Here is a 19,728-nt window from a genome sequence, read left to right on the forward strand (position 1 = left end):
CTGTTGGGACTTTTATTATAGGGTTAGTATAAGAAATATGAGTACATAAAAAAATTCCTCTCAAAATTTTGGCACTAAAGACACTCTATACAGCAGTGATGTACAGTAGTGATGTACAGTATACCTTTCCCATCCCAAGTTTACCAGAGAAATAAAGCTGTAGTTTTGCTTTCAAACACTAGATGGCATTACTGAGACGTCACTGCAGATCTGGCAGGCTGAAGTGAGACCACATTTCCCTTGGTTTAACCGCAGTTGCATATGTGTAAAAGTTCATCTGCCTTTTTGGGCTGACAGAAATCTTTATTATGAAATTTCATAGCATACATAATAGTAAGTTGTATCAAACTGATGTAACTTATATGAAGATAGGGCTTTTTTAAGGGGAAAATCAAATGTTTTTCTGAAAATATAATTGACTAATATTGGTGGTAGTTTGCATTATGATGATCTTTGACTGGGGGTCATAGTTTACCCAGCTTGCCATTTACCTCTATAACACTGTTCATGGCAAAAATGCCTTTAAACAGAGCTTTTATATCCAGAATGCATGTTGATATCAAGCAACAAAATACTGAAGGATTCTTTTTTGTGATAAATATATGCTAAAAGATGTTTTCTCCTAATTAATGGTTCAATCATGTTACATATGACAGCATGGGATTTGACTAAGTTTACTTCTAGGCAAAACAAACACTTGAGCATCGTCCACTTAAGGAAACTCCAGGAGATTATTGAAGGCGTTTCTCTTTTTCCCTCCATTATTGGGGCAGCAGGAAACAAAAAGGCGGGATGAGCATTGGTTTCTGGGTATTGGAGTAAGGCAAAGACTATTAGAAGTCATGGAGCGGAGGGATATTTTTTAGATCCTGCACTCACTGTAGAGAGGATAGGAGAGAGGCGGGGAGGAGTGAAGGAGACACAAATAGACATCCCATAATAAGGCGAGTGTGCTTACCCTGCCTAATGGCGTCTGTGGTTGGCAGTCGTCAAGGCGAACGGCCAGCCATCCGCCGAGGCCTCCGCAGCAAACAGGAAGTAGTGCGAGAACTGAGAACAGCAACTGAAACCGAAACAGCAGTTGGCGCTCTGGTTAGACGTGCTCCGCTTGTGTGTGTGTGTGTGTGTGTGTGTGTGTGAGTGTGAAAGAAAGAGCCATCTGCACTGCCTCTATTCCTCCCAAAGCAGAACCACAAGCACAAGCAAATGTTTACCACAGAACACACACTCGCGTACCAGTATTCGTCATTACATTCATTACATGTATTAACCCGTAAACCTCAGCATGGCCCGCCAAACATTTAACCCTTACCTTAACCTTAAGTCTAAAAGTTAAACCTAACCCCTAAACTGGCCCATTTTCACAGTGAAGACAAACAAAATGTCTTTTATCTCAACAGGAACAGAGGTCTCTGACACGCCATAAAAACGGACTCTGATCTTTATGAGTTCACTAGATAAACCCTCGGCAATCTAAACCGCCTCTACACTTCTCATAAAAACCACAGATTAAATAAAAAAAACAGTCTTTATTCAGATTTACAAGATGATCCACAGGTATGATAGTTACCATGATGATGTGCAGAGAATAAACAGTCGGGTGCGTTGCTGTGTGGAAACCTCTCAACTCCAGTACGAGTAGCTGAGCAGTTAGGCTTCTTATTGGCATTTTTTCATTTTATTACTTGAAGTGAAAGGTAATATGGTGCTTTATGGTATGTGTTGAGTGCAAGACTGTAACACAAACCCCGGCACTGAATTGTAAAAGAGAAGGGAGATTTTCCATTTGGACCAGTTTGTCTTATTAAAACCTATTGACATGGATGAAAATCCTGTTAAAAGAGCACTTTAAAAAAAAAGAAAGATTACAGAGAACTAAGGGAGTGCTGGCAGCTATGCTTTTATCCCATTCCAAACACATTCTGCAGTTTAAAAAACCAAACATGATGCATCGACAGAAGAATGAGAATTTGACGCTTAATTCCCTTAATGTTGACTTTTCGGGGATCGGAGGTTTTCATCCATCAGTGATAATGTGTTGCGTGAATCTGGCAACTAAACATCGAATCACAGAAAAGCAAAACACAGGTTGGTGAGATCAACCAACCACCTGATAGAAAATCATATTTTCAATAATAATAATTACAAATCATCAACATTCATTATTTTCTTCTTTTTTGGGGGGAGAAACACAAAAATAAAATCTCAATGTCCACTTTGGATTAATAATGACATCCCTTTACATAAAACTAATGAAGCAGAAAAGGGCACTGGGCTTAAGTGCACATTAGTTATTCCATACTAGGCCTCTTTGTATTCATACACCATAAGACATGGACAACCTTTTGAGGCAATGTAAATTAGAAAAGGGTCTGAATATTTGTCAATTTTAAGTCATTTCAAACTTTGAGCTGGACTGCCAAAGAAATAGAAAGTAAAAAAAATACCTATTCCCATGGATCACAATAAAACAAAATGATTACTTTGAAATCAATACACTTGGATTGCTTTGTAGGCACGACGACAACAATGCCATTCCCATGCCAAATAACGGCTATAATACACAGCAGACTGATAAAGTTGAACAAACTATTGAATGATAATATAGTCCTCAGTGGGGATGTGAAGTGACCAACAACACACAATTGTTGTAGATAACATAGTGGCCTTACAATGGCATACGTGATAAAAAAAAAAAATACACACTGCTGGTCATGGCTGTTGAAAAAATTACCAATATACATTGCTTAAAAATATTGCCCATGTACTACGGCCTTTAAAGTGGCTACAAGGCTGTTCCATACAGACACCTCTTGAAAAAACTGTAACCATGGTCCAGAATAAATCCTTGAAGAGTTTTGAACAATCCAGCAGGACTTCCAACTGAATCTCTCAGTATGGGTCTGTCCTACAAGACTAATAACGAAGGCACACGGAAGAAACATTTGTTCAGGCGATTTCTATCCCACGTCTGCCGTCGAGTGAACCTGAATCACTGGGATTCAGTGGGATTCTTCAACGAATTCACCGCATGATAGCCGTGTGTATCCAGTGTAAAACTCCAAGGATTGGTTCCGAGATACGACAGATTCCTATTAGATTTGAAAATGATTTGTCTTATTGTGTTCCTGTGGGAACTTTTGGAGCTGCTCCAGGCTGGAGAGCTCTGTGGAGGGCGGGTCAGGCAGGCTGGGATTCAGGACTGTGCTTTAGCCTGCTAGCTGCTAACACAGTTAGCCTATACATCAAACTACAACTGCAACATGAGTCGAGTGAAAGGGCCTGAATAAGAGAAACAGCTTTGTTTAGTGCCACTGTTCATCGTTCTGTGCATACATTTCCATTTTGGGGTGTCAGAAGTAGGTTCTCTTTTGTTTACAAGAGGTTGTGAGTGAAAAGGGCTGCGAACCAGTGGGCGACAACATGATACAGTGTAATCTAGTTCAACAGCTGATACTATAGCTAGAGGCTAATGTACTCTACTCTAGGGGGAGTGGAAGGGAGGGGACGATGACGGCACAGGAGAAAGAACGGCTGTGCAGTTGGAAGAAGCACTCAAGTCAAGTAGGTAATGGGATGTTTTGAGCTGAGGAGAGGACAGTGCTGTTATGAGAGGCTGAACTAGGGCCTAAAACTAATGAACATCACAGCTGAGGCTCGGCCGTCCTCTCCTCTTTTATCTTCCTATGGGCTCAGAAACTTCCCAGTTCCCTATTATCTTGAAGACGGCAAAATACTCACTTTACCTGTCATCAGTGGCTACGTTTACATGCATGAAGTCACCTGGCAATTGGTCATACCTAAGATCATAGTCATGTTAAGCTGTTTACATAAAGCTTTGGTATCCTGAGATTGAGTCTTTCTGTTGCCATGAATAAACCATTTGACGGAATATTCCTCCTCCCTATTTGAGCAATAGTAGTTTTCCTCTAACACAGGTGAAAAAAAATATTATTACTGCTCAGCACCATATTTTTTTGTTGACATCAAAATGCACCCATTACGCTGTGCAAGTCTGCACAAACGGTGAAATCCAAAAGTGAAAACTGTAAAATGTTTCCATGCCACAGTAATCAGTTTAATATGGGAGTGAGCCAGGCATCTTAACCAGGTTTCTCATAATCAGAGTATGAGCTTAACCAGGTTATTCTAACCCAGTTACGACATTTACTTTAATCAAACCAAAACCAGGTTACGTGTAACCGGGTTAAGAATGGAATTCTCTGTGCATGTAAACGTAGCCAACGCCACCCGTCTCTTCATTCCTCGAAGTTTCCTACTATTCTGTTTGCTAGCTCAATCCATACATAACCAACTAGCCAACAAGCCTATCTGTTAGCTACCTCTATGTGTAACTAGCAGACTAAAGCACATTTAGTTTGAATCCAGCAACATACTATGAAAGGCACATATCTTCAATAAGGCTTCTTTCTCTCTTTCTCTCTCTCTCTCTCTCTCTCTCTCACACACACACACACACACACACACACACACACACAAACCAGTGCAGTCCATAAGGTGCAGAAGCGGCTTGCAGACATACATACATATGCGCTATGTACATTATTAACAGTAGAAGGCAGAGGAGAGGAAAATACATGAATACATGTTCACAGCCAGTCGGTCACAGTCAGTCTGTCAGTCAGCCGGTCTGTCAGTCTCACAGTCTTTCTTTCTCTCTGCTTGTCTGTTCGCCTGTCTGTCTGTCTGTCTGTCCACGTCTGTGTGTTGGCGGGTACATGGTCCTGAGGTCTCCAGACAGACAGACAGACAGACAGACGCCTGCTTTCCACTACAGGGCAAATCAGGGCTTATACATTATTAATGTCACTCTTCTTCCCAGCAAAACAACATGCCTGTGATTCTTTTTGCGTCTTGTTGCCAGTAGAGCTGATCTGCCAGCTGGGATGTAGTTTCACACAAAATATTGCATTCCCTCCCTTGCTATAAACATAGTTTGCTTTTATTAAAGGAGTACACCAAGTTTTTCCATCCATGTGTCCCCAGTAGCATACACTATGTTGACTGATAGTAGGTGACTAGAATTACCTCAAAAGTGACAAAATGAGAACTTGTAGCAGCTGTAAAGCTAAATGGTAAGTAATCTTAAATGATATGTGGCTAAGTCTGGCAGTTCTGTGTAGGAGATTGGTAAACTTTACACAAAATATGATCCAAAAATAACTTTGAACTAGCAGGGACTTCCTTCCCTGTTTCCATATGAAGTGAACATGGTGGGCGATAGGAGACTGTGTACTGTTAAAATCACTGCACAGCGGATGAATATGTGGCTGCGCACCAGAAATAGTTCAAAAAATAAACCTGGCTACATCAGCTATATTGAGATTATGATATTTCATTTTTTAAATTTTAATTTATGAATCTACAGGCCATAATATAACAACCACTAACAACTTTTTATGACTAAAGGGTCAGTCTTCTTACTTTGGCTAATGTTAGATGCCAACTATCACTCAACATAGTGTATGCTAAAGCGTTAGCATGGAGCACCAGAGCAAATGATCTACTGGGGACACATGGATGATTTTGGTGTCTATGTTCTCATCACTTAATGGGTACTCTGACCAACAGGCAAATCTCCCCAAAACTCTGTATATTCCTTTAACAGCAATCTGCATCCCCCCATTGAATGGAAATCAGGAGGGGTGCAAAATGGCCCCAGATGGGAGCTCCAGTAAAATCAAAGGTTTTGGAGCTTGCCACGGTAAGCCCCACTTGGCCCTGAAGTGGAAAAGCGACATTCTCTGTCATTCCTATGCTCTGGAAGCGGCGCTGAAGCTCCGCCCTCGTCCGGGGTCAGAGGTCAGGAGGACGTGGCGTCGGAAGTCTTCATAATGACGCTGGCGCGCATCTCGTGGGCGGGGCTCGACCCCACAGGCACGAGGAGCTGAGAGTTCTGGCTGTAGCTCGACGTCCAGCCGTCAGTGTGGTAACTGATGAGGGGGGTGGGGTCTCGCGTGCTGGTGACCCGGAAGTTGGGCTTGGCCGCCGTGACGAAGGTTGCCATGCCAGGAAGAGAACATGTAGGAACCCTGAGAACTGATGAGCTGTAGCCCCGCTTCCACACTCCACTGACACCCTGTCAATCAAAATAATAAGAAGGAGAGGAAAAGATGAACAAGAAGAGGAAGAAGAAAAGAAAAAGCATTGATTTGAGGCACCTTTCAAGGTACACAAATACTTGAAAGTGATATTTTACTTATGTAGAACAATCTCTTTTTTACATTCACACCTCTACAGAAGTTCAGGAGTCTGCCTCCAACATTAGGTGCCTTGTGAGTCTGCTGTCACCACTGGCTTTTAGGATTAGAATTGGATTTAATAGAATAGTAGGTTTTCAAAATGGCAGTAAGCAAGCTGGGCTGACTAGGGTTCCCCAGAGCAGCCACTTATGATATGTATACAAAAGCATGGGCACTATAAATGTAAATGCTCTACAAAAGGAAAATATCACTTTAAGTATAGTTTTGAGGTAACATACAATAATGTGCATAAGCAAAAATACAATCACAATCAAACAAAAGGTATCATATATGAACAGTCAAAAGGCCGTGGTCTAATAGCAAACCAGCAGGATCATTTGTCAAGTGTAGATAGATATTGGCTAATAACTACATAGACAATTTCTTAGACAGTGTGTGTCGAGCTCCTTCAGACAGTTTAAACTCACCAAGAGATAGGGCTGCACGATTCTGGATAAAATGAGAATCTCAATTTTCTTGCTTAGAATTGAGATCACGATGCTCTCTCACGATTCTTAAGCAAAACAATTTTTAATATAGCCAAAATTTTTACTGCACTCTTTTGCCTGATACAGACAGAAACAACAACAAATATGATAATGACTGTAATGGGACTGTCACATCAACTTTGCGGGTCAAATGGGCTACACACACAGCACACACACAATGTAATTATAGACTAAATTCCAATGAAATTTAAATTTAGGCTAATTAACGGTATAAACTCCTCCAATCTCCAGCTGGTTTATCCCGCCATCCATACATTACATTCTGTGCACACTGCACAGTGCAGCAGTACGTACAGCCTTAGTTACACAAGTCTTTGGAAAATGACCTGGCTTCCTGAATCGCGGATTGATTTCGGGTCGTTGTTTTATGTGTATGAAAATGGGTCGGGCGGGTTCGGGTTGAAAAAAACCTGACCCGCGCATCACGAATGTAAACAGTAACCTGATAACTCGTAATCTGCTGCCCTACAAACGTTATTTACCTTGACATCATTACCTTATGGTATTGTAAGTAACGTTAGTGGAATTAGGCAGTTTAATTGATAACCGTGTGGCAATGCATTGAATTGAATTGAGCTCAACACACGCGCTGTCGGCCTGTCAAAGATATGCGCTTGACAGACAAAATAGCTTAATTCAAATGCTTGATGAGTCCAACACTTATCATAAAAACAATCAACTTACATCTCTCTTCTTCTCTTATTTAGAACAAGTGTTTTCCCGTGTATGTCTACTGTTCTCCGTTATGTCTCTCTCTGGATTTGTTTTCTTTTCTGCCGGTTTCTGCCCGCTCTGCATGTGCGCATTTTGTCACATGGTGAAACGCAGTGTTGTACCTTGTTAGGAGCGCTCGTTTTGATACAACGGGTGTCCCTAATGAACATGCGGCAGAATCGTTGTCATGAAGGAATGAGATCGCATAGAGGTATGAATCGAGATCGCGATTTTAATACGATTAATCGTGCAGCCCTACCAAGAGACAGGACATATTTCAGAATTAGGCCTAATTCATTTTAACAAGGCATCATACGAAAATTTCAGACTGGGGTTTTAAGGAGAATTACACATTTCTATCAAGCTATTTCTACCTTTACTTAGGTAAAACATTTGTGCACTCCCATTACTGGCAGCAGGTAGTGTGTGTGAGAGTGTGTGTGTGTGTGTGTGTGTGTGTGTATGTGTGTGTGTACAATGTACAAAGGACAATTGCAGATCAGACTGTTAATGTTTGACAGTCACAGTTCCTGACAAGCCCCTCCCTTTTCTCAGTCTCTCGCAACATAACAGGAAGGAACATGCGCACACACACACGCACACACACACGCACACACACACGCACACACACGCAAGCACACACACACACCCTGTTATAGCGTTAAGGTTCAGCCTGTCGTTTCTCTCAGGTGAAACAGGTAAAAACCTGTTTATCTTTAGATCAGAGCAGTTAATGATTCAATCACCACTTTCTCCTGTGAGTGTGAGTGTGTGTGTGTGTGTGTGTGTGTGTGTGTATAATGGGAGTCTCACCTCTTTGGTCTCTTCTGTATCACTGTGCAAACTGTCTGTGTCACTGTCTGAAGATATAAAGAAAGACACAGAGAGAGACAGAGAAAACCAGTTAACAACAATATAGTACAGTAGTCAGTATAAAGTGTATAGGAAATAGCAATTTTGTCAATAAGCCAACTGTCCTTATACCACCCATTTACAACAGGGAGGAGGTGGAAGAATTCAATTCAACCTCTACCACCCTGTCTACAGACTACACACATACACTAAAGAAGATAGCACACTTGCATTATACATGTAAACAATACAATTTTATAAAAACAAACAAACATGAATCACAGTAATTTTGACTCTGAGCCAACTAGCCTCATACCACCAATTCATGGCAGAGACAGAGAGAGATGGAAAAAGATACAGCTACAGATACATAGAGAGATGATTACAATTGCAAACTGACAGAGCCAGCTCTGCTAGAATGACAGGTTGGGGGAGAGAGGGAGAGATGGATGCAGGTAGAGAAAGTGAAAGAAACAGAGCTGGAGGTGATGGTGGAAGCAAGGGAGTAAATAAAAGAGTTCCAAATAAAGCAGTGATCTGACGACCAATCCAAGCATGATACAAGTATTGAGAATGTAACCAACTACCAAACTGCCAAGGTTGTACAGGATTTTTTCCCACTTGATATGGAACATTAATGCTCTAATGTGTGATTTTGAGCATCAGCATGTCTAGTTTCCGATCAGCCAATTTTCAGTTATTGATCACTTTAACAGGGGAAGCATTTGAAATCATCACTAGAGCGGTGCACAACTCCAGATTCTTGTATTTTGCAGTCACTACAGCTGTATGACCAATTATACATTTTTCTCAACTTTTAGTATTCTACTATGTATTATCAGTTTTAATTACATTCACATCATTTTTTGCATTCAGTACACTTTGTTTGGATTTAATTTCTTTTTGTGTGTATATCAATGTGTATGGACAATTTCAAGACAGTGGAATAGCTTTTCTTTCTTTCCAACAAAATATATTTTTACCACTCTAACTAAAAGTTCAAAAACAGTCAAATTAAAAATAGGAGAAGCCTGTTAACTTATACCTAGTACTGCAATTTTCAGTGATAATCTTTCCTGTATCACATCCTATCTTTGGATGTTTTCACAGACCAACTGCTTTGCCCACTGGTTCCCCAAAACCCACTTCAAATAAGATCTGGTGACTGGAGATTAGAAGACGCAGACGCAGTCAAACCTCACTTTAGATAAGGATTAGTGTGTCTGACTGCAGTGAAAACATACAAAAATAAATATGCAAATACTATGGACCATATTCAAATCCTGATTTGCCATGCGGGAAACTAAACATCGATCTTAAACCAGTAAAAAACAGTCACGAGCCAAAAAGATTGAGAACCACATTTCTAGAACACTGGTCCCATGTAACTATGGTGACCGCTGTGTTCTAGAGTACTGATCCCACATAATGATGGTAACCACTGTGTTCTAGAATGCTGGTCCCATATAATTATGGTAACCACAGTATTCTCATGTTTAGGTCCCATGTAACTATGGTAAGCAATGTGTTCTAGAGTGCAGGCCGTATGTCAACCCACTGAACTGTTTACTTCCTCAAAACTTGACTCCACCTTCTACTCTATATAATAATAAAAATAATAGTGTCTTACCCAGGATTCAAGGCTCTTTCAAGCATACTGCAGTCTTGTCATTGCTTAATCATTGAGTGTGCCTTAGTTTAGTTAATAAATATACTTTCACATAAACTCATTTTCTGTTGGTTTCGAATTCAAGCAAGCTCAGAATTCAGTGTTTCAGATTAGGCCGATTGATACCGTCTGTTATCTGGTGCCCTGTTCTTTAATTCACATTGAAGTTAACTCTGTGTTGATATCAGACACCTTCAATAACCACTCACACTACATTATCTGGAGTGGCCCGCTTGAGGCAAATTTGCCTGAACTGCCCATACAATCAACTTGATATTCAGTGTTCATATGTAATAGCAGAAGGTATCTTTGTGGCTCAAGTGCTTTGCTGTACTGGTGGTAGTGATTGTCCCTGATGCTTGTCCTGCCGAAAGACGCTTAGTAAGTGTTTAACACTGTAGCAATTGCTTAAAATAGCAGCTCTAGCTGCCTTTCTGTAGGTCATTGCACTGATATTAATGTTGCAGTATCATTTGACATCTGTCATTGTACTGTGAATTGTGGCCTTTATGCTTGATTATGTGTGCACTGCATTCTAGCCAATAATAGTGCTTTGAGTGTTACTCGGTAAAGTGACTAAAAGGCTTGTTCTGTGTCTAGACTGTTTAAGTGCTGGTGTACAGTATATGGACATGGACTCCATAGACTCAGTTTAAGTAATCACCATTTGAAAGTTCCTTAGTGGTAAAAGTCTAGCCTGCTTTTACCATTTCTGCTGGGCCGCAGTCGACCCATTCTGGGTCACAACCCAAGAAATGCTGCTCTACAATTACTAGAAGCATTACTGCGGAGGCACAGACCCAGTCACCTGTCACCTCCAGTGACCATGCTCATGCTTGCTAAGAAGCACATGCCCACGCTTGCATGTGAGCATAAACACAAACACACAAAGGACAAAGTATATCAACTAAACTTTTAAAAGGGATGTTTTAGTTAGGGACAACCCATTTGTGCTACTTTTCAACACAACATATGATAAACATTTTTTAAGAGCAGCATATTCCTACATATTCCTAATGTGCATGTGAATCAGTGCATGCAAATGTCTTAGTGTATAACTGCTTGTATCAGTTTGTCTGTGTGCATGTGTGTGTGTTGTCTCACCACAGCCTGAAGACACAGGGGAGATCTGGAGCGGGTACGAGTGGGAGGAGCTAACTGTTTGCTCTTCGTTCTCAGTGGTCACTTCGATTGTCTGACAGACGAATGGCAGCTGCTCACTGGTGATCACATGATCCTCTACCGGACTGTGAAGGGCTGAACAGGCACAGACAGTATGCGTTATGATTGACCGGGCTGAAGACATGCATAATTCAGTGCAGGATTTCTTGGCAAAAGTATTGAAAGTGTGTGGCCCCTAAACATGGTATTTACAAGTATTTTTAAGCTGTAAATAGTTTGTATATGTTGGTAATGTTTGAACCACTGGATCAGATTGACCAGTATCAGTTACGTTGGGATCTGAAAGTTTTGATTATTTTCCATCAGCAAGTCCTACACCTCTAAAATCTAAGTGTCATTCAAACTGCAGATCTGAGTCTACTCTCAATTGATGTTTATGGAAAAGTTTGTCAGTTGCAGATAACGTTACGTTAAAAACTTCAAAGTTTTTTTTTTCAACCAAATGTATTGTTAATACCCACAGCCCATGTTAACACCCAATTTTGGTACAGAAGAGTGCACGGTGAGAGTTAACACCCACTTCTGCAGACTGGTTGGTGGGCTTTTTTACTACTGACTGATTCATCTCCTAAATAGACAATCTTTGGCCCACTGAACCCTCTGTCAGCCCTTAATGCAGAATAACCATCAAACTGTACCTCAACCACTTAGCTAGCAACAACTCAGCACTATAACTCTGCTGCAGCACTCACAAAGCATGAGAGGATACTGCTGTTTACCCAAAGCTGAACATGAGCCAAAACGACTACTGGAAACCTGAACAACAGTACCTACTGTAGCTGCCGACATCATGGCGGACCTCCATCAGAGGCACCTCCACCTCCACATGAAATCACGTGATCTCAACATCTTTGGGTTGTTTTTTCTCATGAAGGCCAGCATTCCGCGCATGTGCGTAATCCGCATTTGTAGTTTGCAAGAATTTTACAGAGGTAATATACAAAGTTTATTAAGAATCTTTAAAAAGTCTGTTGACTTTCCTAAGGTTTTATTCAATGTTTTCAATCAAACTTTTATTGAACAGTCCAGCAAGAGTATATATTGATATGGAGATAACGAATTTGAAAATGCCAAACGGCTCCAAGCATTTAACGTTAGCCAACTTATTTTAGTCTCGTTGTTGCAGGTCCTGTAACCACCTTTTTAAATATTTGCATTGATTAATATGATGTTAGGCTATAGTTAATCCTGGGTTGGCTACTCAGTTCTGATGCTCAGCTGATGATTGGTTCATGTGCTAACTTGTGTTTTTCAGATCAAAATTGTGGAGATGGAATGATGCAGGCGGTACCAGGCTAAGCTGACCATGGCGAGAGGAAACTGTTTTGCCTGAAAGAGCCTCCATATTAGCAAGCATGATGGCCCGCATGTCTATCATCAAAGCTGTTTAAGTTTTTCATAACTGTTTACTGAATGTGTGTCAGCCTGTGCATGGACTTTATTACTTTGTTACTTGTTATTGTTACTTTCTCATTTGAAAAGTTTTAATGTTTCATAATAAACGCATTAACTTTGTTAAAGTTGGCAGAAAATTATGCGCATGAGAAATTTGTACTAAAAAATCTTGAAGACAATTTTCAAAATTTTTCTTAAATAGTTAGTGAAGGTTTGCTCACTCGGCTTGCAGTCAGGGAAATGCTTGGAGCCATTTAGCATTTTCAAATGCATTATCTCCATAGCAATATAGCCTTGCTGGACTGTTCCACATATAAAAATTAAAACAAGTTAAACTAATCAAGCCTAGTTTACATTGTTTGAACATTGTCTGTTAGGAACTGAAACATCTGACCCATGACTTTCTATCCATAAATAGTACTGGAGCCTCTTGTCATGTAGGTTCCACAAGATTCTTCCTCCCTGTTGAAAGTCAATGAGACGTAGGGAAACATTTTCAGGCTCTTGGGCAACGCCTGGTGCCCTAAAACACCTGCGGCGGCATAAAATGTGGCATGGGAAATGGATTGGAGTGCTCTGAATGTACAAATATAGTAGAATCAGTGCAATTAATTTCGATAGGATGAATTACTTGTGGTTACTTGTTCAAGTTTAATTATAAATAAACAAACTTGAATTTGAACTTACCTACAGTGACAGCAGTGTGTCCAGCAGTGTGTGGAATCCAATGGTAAGCAGAGGCAATATGCCAGTCTTTGCACTGCACTCATGTTAACTCTCTGAGTGTTGAGCAGTTTGACACATCTCTGATTAAAAAGTGTTACTGTTTACAAATCCCGTTTCTAACACATGCCAGTTTGAAGCAAATTGTGGAATTTTAAGTTTCACTTTTGTTTTCACAACAGGAGACTCTGTTGGATTACAATGCTGCAGGTTTACTGGTCTGTGCATTGCCAAATGACAGACATGACATATTGCGCACATCAGGCACATTAGAGATCGATTTAGATCCATTTCTATACATTGAGCAACTTTTGATTTTGTGGCGACGTGCCATAGAGCCCATGTATGGGAAGGAAGTGCATGCGCATTTTAACAATCAGTCAGTCAGTCAGTCAGTTAGGGACAAAGACTTCTTCGATTACTTCTTTGTTTACTACCTCTGTAAAATCCACGTGCTTCTTTGCAAACCAACATAACCAAATGTGGATTACGCGCATGCGCTGAATGCCGGCCTTCTTGAGAAAAAACACACACACAAAGAAGAACCACTTAAGCCGTGAGGTCACGTGATTTCCTGTCAACGGTGGAGGCACCTCTGATGGAGGCCCGCCATGATGTCTGCAGCTTGGTCCCTCTCAACCTGAATGCAGACTCTCTCATCCCATTAAAACACCAACAAAAAGTAGTGTCCACTTTCACACAATAGTGCAAAGTGACCACTCAAGACCACTTGAGATTGGGGGTAAAATGTCACTCATGTCACACTACATTATAAATAGCTTTTAACACTATTGCTTCCTGGATTGTATTTTCCTGTCTATGTAATCAAACCTGAAAAACAGCCATTTTCAGTATACTGAGGTAGGACAATTTGCCTACTACTACTACGATTACTACTACTACAACCACCATTTCTGTATTCAGTGTAATGAAAAAGCCTAATGATCAGCAGGTACTCCATAGCATAGTGGAGGATTCAGACATAGTAAGTGTCTGCAAGTGTTCTCATCATCAATAATACCACCACACAAGTAATGTGCCGATGCATCGATTTTGCTGTGTCATAATTATAAAGTATCCAGAAAAAAAAAAGTTTCAGCTCTAAAACTTGCAACCAAAACAGGGACAAATCAGAGCCAAAATAGTCCATATTACGACAGCTACAAAATATCATAAAGGAGACACTGGCGTGGTACCTGACATGCTGTCTGTCACTGTAACCTCCTCTGTTTCCTCTTTGATGATTTCCTCTTTGATGATTTCCTGTTTGGTATAGTTAAGGGGTCCAGTGTGAGCTTCAGAATGGCTCCAATCTGGAGAGGGAGGGGCTACCTGGGGGTGGCAGAGAGTGGAGAAAGACAAAGATCGATAATTACTGATTGATGATCTATAACCAATATAGACAATTGTTCATGTCCGTGTCAAAAAAGCACACTGAATTGACTTGAGAGAGAGTGAGCTATGTGTCACACTGTGATGTAAGACTGGAACCACTGTTTGTTCAGCAGAAACTATCTAATCCCAACTCCACAGGAATAGAGGTCATTTGGTGTGTTTATACGCACATCGATATCCAGATAGAACACTTAAACATCATATCCTATGCACATTTCATTTCAATAAGCTCTTATTCTGATGATGAGAAACCAAAATAAGATAGCTGGGATGTACTGATGTCCCAATACTGAGGCATGAGTACACTTTGTACTGTTGGTTTTGCTCAGGTATTCAGATATACAGGGATATTGGTTAGTGGGATATGATGCATATACACCTTATTCCAAATAAGATCTTAACCAGGATAAAACCTGATATCTGCAGTATTTCGGGCATGTAAACACACTCATTCATTTGACCAAAATACACTGACATACCACTCCAAGCCTCATTCAAAATATTTAACATGCATGCCTGTTCATCCCAAAAACACCTTCATACAGAGTAAGTTGCATTTGTTTTGGGTTTCTAAGTCCACATCTCACTGCGTCTCACTGCGTCAGAACCATACGGAGGAGGAAAGCCATGTTAGCTTACTTCTCTATCTACTTCTTTGCTTCCTTTGGTCCTCCCTTCCTTCTCTGTCTTCTTCTTCCCTGGACAGACAGATAGACAGACAGGGAGACAGACATCTTTCAGAGACCAATCTGAAAAGCATCAATATAACTGGCAACTTGGCTGCTTCATCATTGCAGTAAAGATGCAGTTATAAAGCAATGTCCTTCAAGAGAAAATGATGAATTAAGTAAGTGACAGAGTTCTCCACCAATACAGGACCGGTGGCAGCACTGACCTCTCTTGGAGTTTCTCTCTGAGGAGGAGAGCATCTTATAGACTCTGAAGGCGTTGGTTCCCTTCTTGATGCTCTTATCCTTCACCTCCTCGATGTCTGGCAGGCTGTTCATGGCACAGCGGAAATTAGCCTTCCACGTCTTCGGGTCTGGACGATCCACACCCGGCTGGTACTTACCTAACACACACATACACATGCACAGAAATAGAAAGTCAGAGAACCAAAGAGTACAATAGTTAACTATTAGTGTATGGCCCATCAAATGAGTGATGCAGCATCATTTTACAGGTAACTACTTACTTAAATACTAGTTACTTACTTAGTTACTTAGTATGTACTATGCATTATCAGTAGGTATGACCCATCTCATGAATTGCCAAGCATCATTTACAGTCAGCTAGGTATGGCTCATTTAATGACTAATTAAGCATCTTACTCCAGGTATGTAGGTACTTAGGTCTATTACCAGTATGTATGGCCCATCTCATGAACAGTGGAGCATCTTTCTCCAGGTCCCAGCCGTGACGAGCAGCATGCATCCACGGGATCTGGAAGATTCTCTTCTCCTAAAAACATTCACATACAGTCACACCGCATGTACACAACCTTATATACAGTATATGTGTGTGTATGTGTGTGTTATTTGCATTTTTGACAAGGTGGATGAAGACAGGTCAATATTTTTTCCACTCACATTTTCCCTTAACACAGTCAACCCTTAAACTAACTGTATGTGTGTGTGTGTGTGTGTGTGTGTGTGTGTGTGTGTGTGTGTGTGCGTCCGTGTGCGTCCGTGTGCGTCCGTGTGCGTCCGTGTGCGTGTTTACGTGTACTCACTCTATTGACCCATTTGAGTCCTGGTATCTGACAGGAGTTGATCTGTTCCTCCAGCCAGGGCCGCATTCGCATCCTCTCCACTGGCATTGTGGCCTGCATGCCCACACACACACACAGACACACATTTAGATATAAGAGAGAACTGTATGCATGATGATTGCTAGTAGGTCTACTTATACTGTCTATGTAGAATATATCATTTGAACCGGAAGTGTTCTTCACAAGGGTCCACACAGTGTATTATGACCATTTCAATCCAGGTTAGATCCAGGGTGGGAAATTAGCTCTAGCCACCAGACAAATACAAATTGGTTTACTCTCTCAGCCACTTCAGCATATAAGCAACCATTTAAAGTTATTTTTCATTCCAACAATCAAATTTGTGTGGTAAAACAGAGGCTCAGTGGATGCAAATGTCAAACTCCTGCCCTGGTCTCATCACTGTGTAATCTGAACAAATACATGAAATATTGTTCTACAGTCAAAAGTAAAACAGACTGTTGTTATTTCAGCCATATTGCCCGCTCCTACCTACACCGCTAATTAACATTCTTTGCCTGATTAAATACAAATTTTAAATAATAACCTGGTTCCAGATGTTGAGATGAGAATGTGACCCCCCTTACACATACTGTATGTAACAATGCTAATAATGCTAATGCTACCACTACTACTACTAATAACAATAATACAACACTTTTCTTAACAAAGCATGGACACACGCACATACATACATATCTTACCCACCCCACCCCATCAGATTTAAAAGCAGGGTTATGATCCTTGCAGTCTAATGTGTTCAAAGTCCGGTGGCCCACAGCAGTCACAGAGCTTGACACTCCCCATACATGTTACAGCAAGCCAACACACTGCCTGCTGTCAAGATAATGAGATCCCCGACAGGTCAAGTAGGGTGACATGACACAGCATTAAATACAAAATATTATCCCCCGTTATCAGCCACAGGGTAAAAACCTCCCGTTGTATCACAGCCAATAGGCGAGTCGCAGGACAGTTGTTCAGTAAGATACTACATACAGCATTAAAACAGCATATACTGTATTCCTATTGTCAAAGTAAGATTACGGAGTTGGTACAAGTTGGAGAATGGTCAATGGTCATGTAAGCGAGGCATTACTTAGTACAGTAAGGACTGCAAACACTGCGTTTAGCAACTCTTATCTGACATGAAACAACATTAAAAACAGAATCTAAAGTGTGTGTGGTTTTGTCTGTGAAATTATTACCTGTGCAGTCATACTGTCTAAATATCAATAGCAGCCTAATGAAAAGCCATGTGGTCCAGTCACTCACTCATAAAGCAAGGCCTAACCTGGGTTTAGACCCACACTGTTGGTTGTTATACTATGGGGCAGTGTGTTTTAATAGGGATTAATTCCACAGTGAGGGGACATTTACTAAACTTGGATTCCAGACTGAAATAACAGAGTTGAAATTAGAAAGCATACTATCAGTTATGACAATATGTTGATCTGTATTATTGCCAAGCACTATAGTCTTAACTCACATAGTCTAATCGTTCATTTGTAGGTTACAACTACATGTATTAACTACATGTAACTGCAAAAGTGATTTGAAGGAGGACGTGTTTAGAAACAACTATTTCCCTGCTTCCAATCAATCACTCACTAACTAATACATTTTTAACTGTCAGTCTCACAGCACCACAAACACATTCCCACTTGCATAGTGCAAAGTGCAAACCAGGGTAAATTACCTGCAATGCAGTGAAAATAACAAACACACCATACTTCAATCTACAGTACATGCACGAAGGCCTACATACAGTGCAAATATTATTGAGGCCAGCTCATTCTCTGCCCACATCGCAAAAATATCAGTCACGATACTGTTATACAATACTGTTAAAAAAGAATATCAGTCAAGCTAACAGCACTGGTCACCCTGATACTAAATGTTATCAAATGCGGGATTCCCAGCCATATTATTAACTCTAGCGTATGGCAGCAGTAGCAAGTTCAGCTGGCGTTATTAAAGTTTGATTTGGCCTTGAAGACCGAGTCAAAAGTCAACCGCGGTGTGTTTGTCTCCCGTGTGCCAGCCTGTTGGCCCAAAAACAACCGAGCCAAAAGTGAAAATAAATCTCATTCCTGGCCAACGAACCCAGAGAAAAACTACACAACTACTTTCACTTACACAGAAAGCTAAGGATCCGTCATGTCGTCCCATAGGAAGTCTCGCTGGTGCGAACGTGAGTGTACAACGTTAATATGCGGAAATAAACGTTACCTGTTCAGTTTAGTTGGCCTGTAGATTCAGAGTCCTCCTGCTGTCAGAATATCAAGTGTAGTAAGAGTTGTGCTGGTTTATTTATTTGTAGTTTAACTGATTAAAAAGGGAAAGTGTAGCCGTCCTGTATTTCTGTTTCTGTGTTCAGACCGAAAGCAAAACAACGGCTGGCTTCGGGAAGTGGGGGCTCGAGCTGGAAATCCCCCTCTTGCTCTCGTGCTCTCTCTCTCGATCTCGAGCCCTCGGTGGCGTCGCGGAAGTCTCTCGGCCGCCTGCGCGCGCCTCCGTTCCATTAAAAAAAAAAACACAATCTGATCAGTCCCAACAGAGAGTGGAAATACACAAAGAGGTATCACTCTGCACTTATTTCGTGGTACTACAAAGTCACCACAGTCTGCTTTTAATGTGTATAGTTGGAATGTCACGTGGTAATTCTATATTACATTAGTATTTTGGTCATTCATTTGTATCAGAAATTTCTAAATAGCTGGGTTTATACTGTTCTACCGTATTCAGTCGCTCCTAGAACACATGATTTGTTTGCACCTATGGGTAACAAAATTATCTAGTTTTGCTTATTTTTCCATGAACAATTCAAGTTGTTATATTTAGCAATTTTAGCCTATCTAGACTGAGCTTTATAGCATGGGTTTGTACATTTTTTGAAAACTTTGAGGCTGTTCTTGTTTCTCTGCCATGCATTATGATGTTTCATATAGCTTACATGGTGCTAAATGACTATACTAAGCAAAATCTTGGCATTTGTATATGGCTAATACGCAAAAACAGCTGTGTATCTACAGTCCCGAACATCAAACAAACGCTGACTGGTTGAGCAAGGAAGGATTTCCTGTAGCATGTCGTCAGCACAGCATGCACTACTAAATTCTGCTAATTCCCGCCTATGCCGACCGAATCTGTTGAAGGTTAACGCCCACGTTTGATGATTTTTACTATTGAGTGATTCATCTTCTTAATCATAGACGATCTTTGGGGCCGATTTCATTTTCACTTCCTCAATTT

At 40.8% G+C, this 19,728-nt stretch overlaps 1 protein-coding gene across 1 annotated transcript; it reads right to left on the bottom strand.

Annotated features, from left to right (window-relative positions):
• Positions 1 to 1,511: 1,511 nt before the first annotated feature.
• irf2b (interferon regulatory factor 2b) lies at positions 1,512 to 18,920 on the bottom strand. Its single transcript, XM_071914207.2, has 9 exons — positions 18,706 to 18,920; positions 16,435 to 16,527; positions 16,064 to 16,163; positions 15,598 to 15,774; positions 15,342 to 15,400; positions 14,504 to 14,639; positions 11,112 to 11,264; positions 8,300 to 8,346; positions 1,512 to 6,100 (listed from the first exon to the last, which is right to left on the bottom strand). Exons 2-9 carry the CDS (start codon positions 16,519 to 16,521, stop codon positions 5,825 to 5,827), a joined length of 1,035 nt encoding a protein of 344 aa, XP_071770308.1. The 5' UTR covers positions 16,522 to 16,527; positions 18,706 to 18,920; the 3' UTR covers positions 1,512 to 5,824.
• Between the last annotated feature and the right edge of the window lie 808 nt (positions 18,921 to 19,728).

The sequence above is a fragment of the Centroberyx gerrardi genome, chromosome 16, assembly GCF_048128805.1.
Source record: "Centroberyx gerrardi isolate f3 chromosome 16, fCenGer3.hap1.cur.20231027, whole genome shotgun sequence".
Classification (NCBI taxonomy): Eukaryota; Metazoa; Chordata; class Actinopteri; order Beryciformes; family Berycidae; genus Centroberyx; species Centroberyx gerrardi.

Bases quoted from the DNA above. Each gene is read 5' to 3' on its own strand.
- irf2b (XM_071914207.2), bottom strand. From the start codon at position 16,521: ATGCCAGTGGAGAGGATGCGAATGCGGCCCTGGCTGGAGGAACAGATC. The intron at 15,775-16,063 runs GTAATAGACCTA...TGTGTGTGTTAG, and splicing joins GAGATGGGCCATACATACTG to GTAAGTACCAGCCGGGTGTG. The intron at 11,265-14,503 runs GTACCACGCCAG...GTGCCTGTTCAG, and splicing joins AGTGACAGACAGCATGTCAG to CCCTTCACAGTCCGGTAGAG.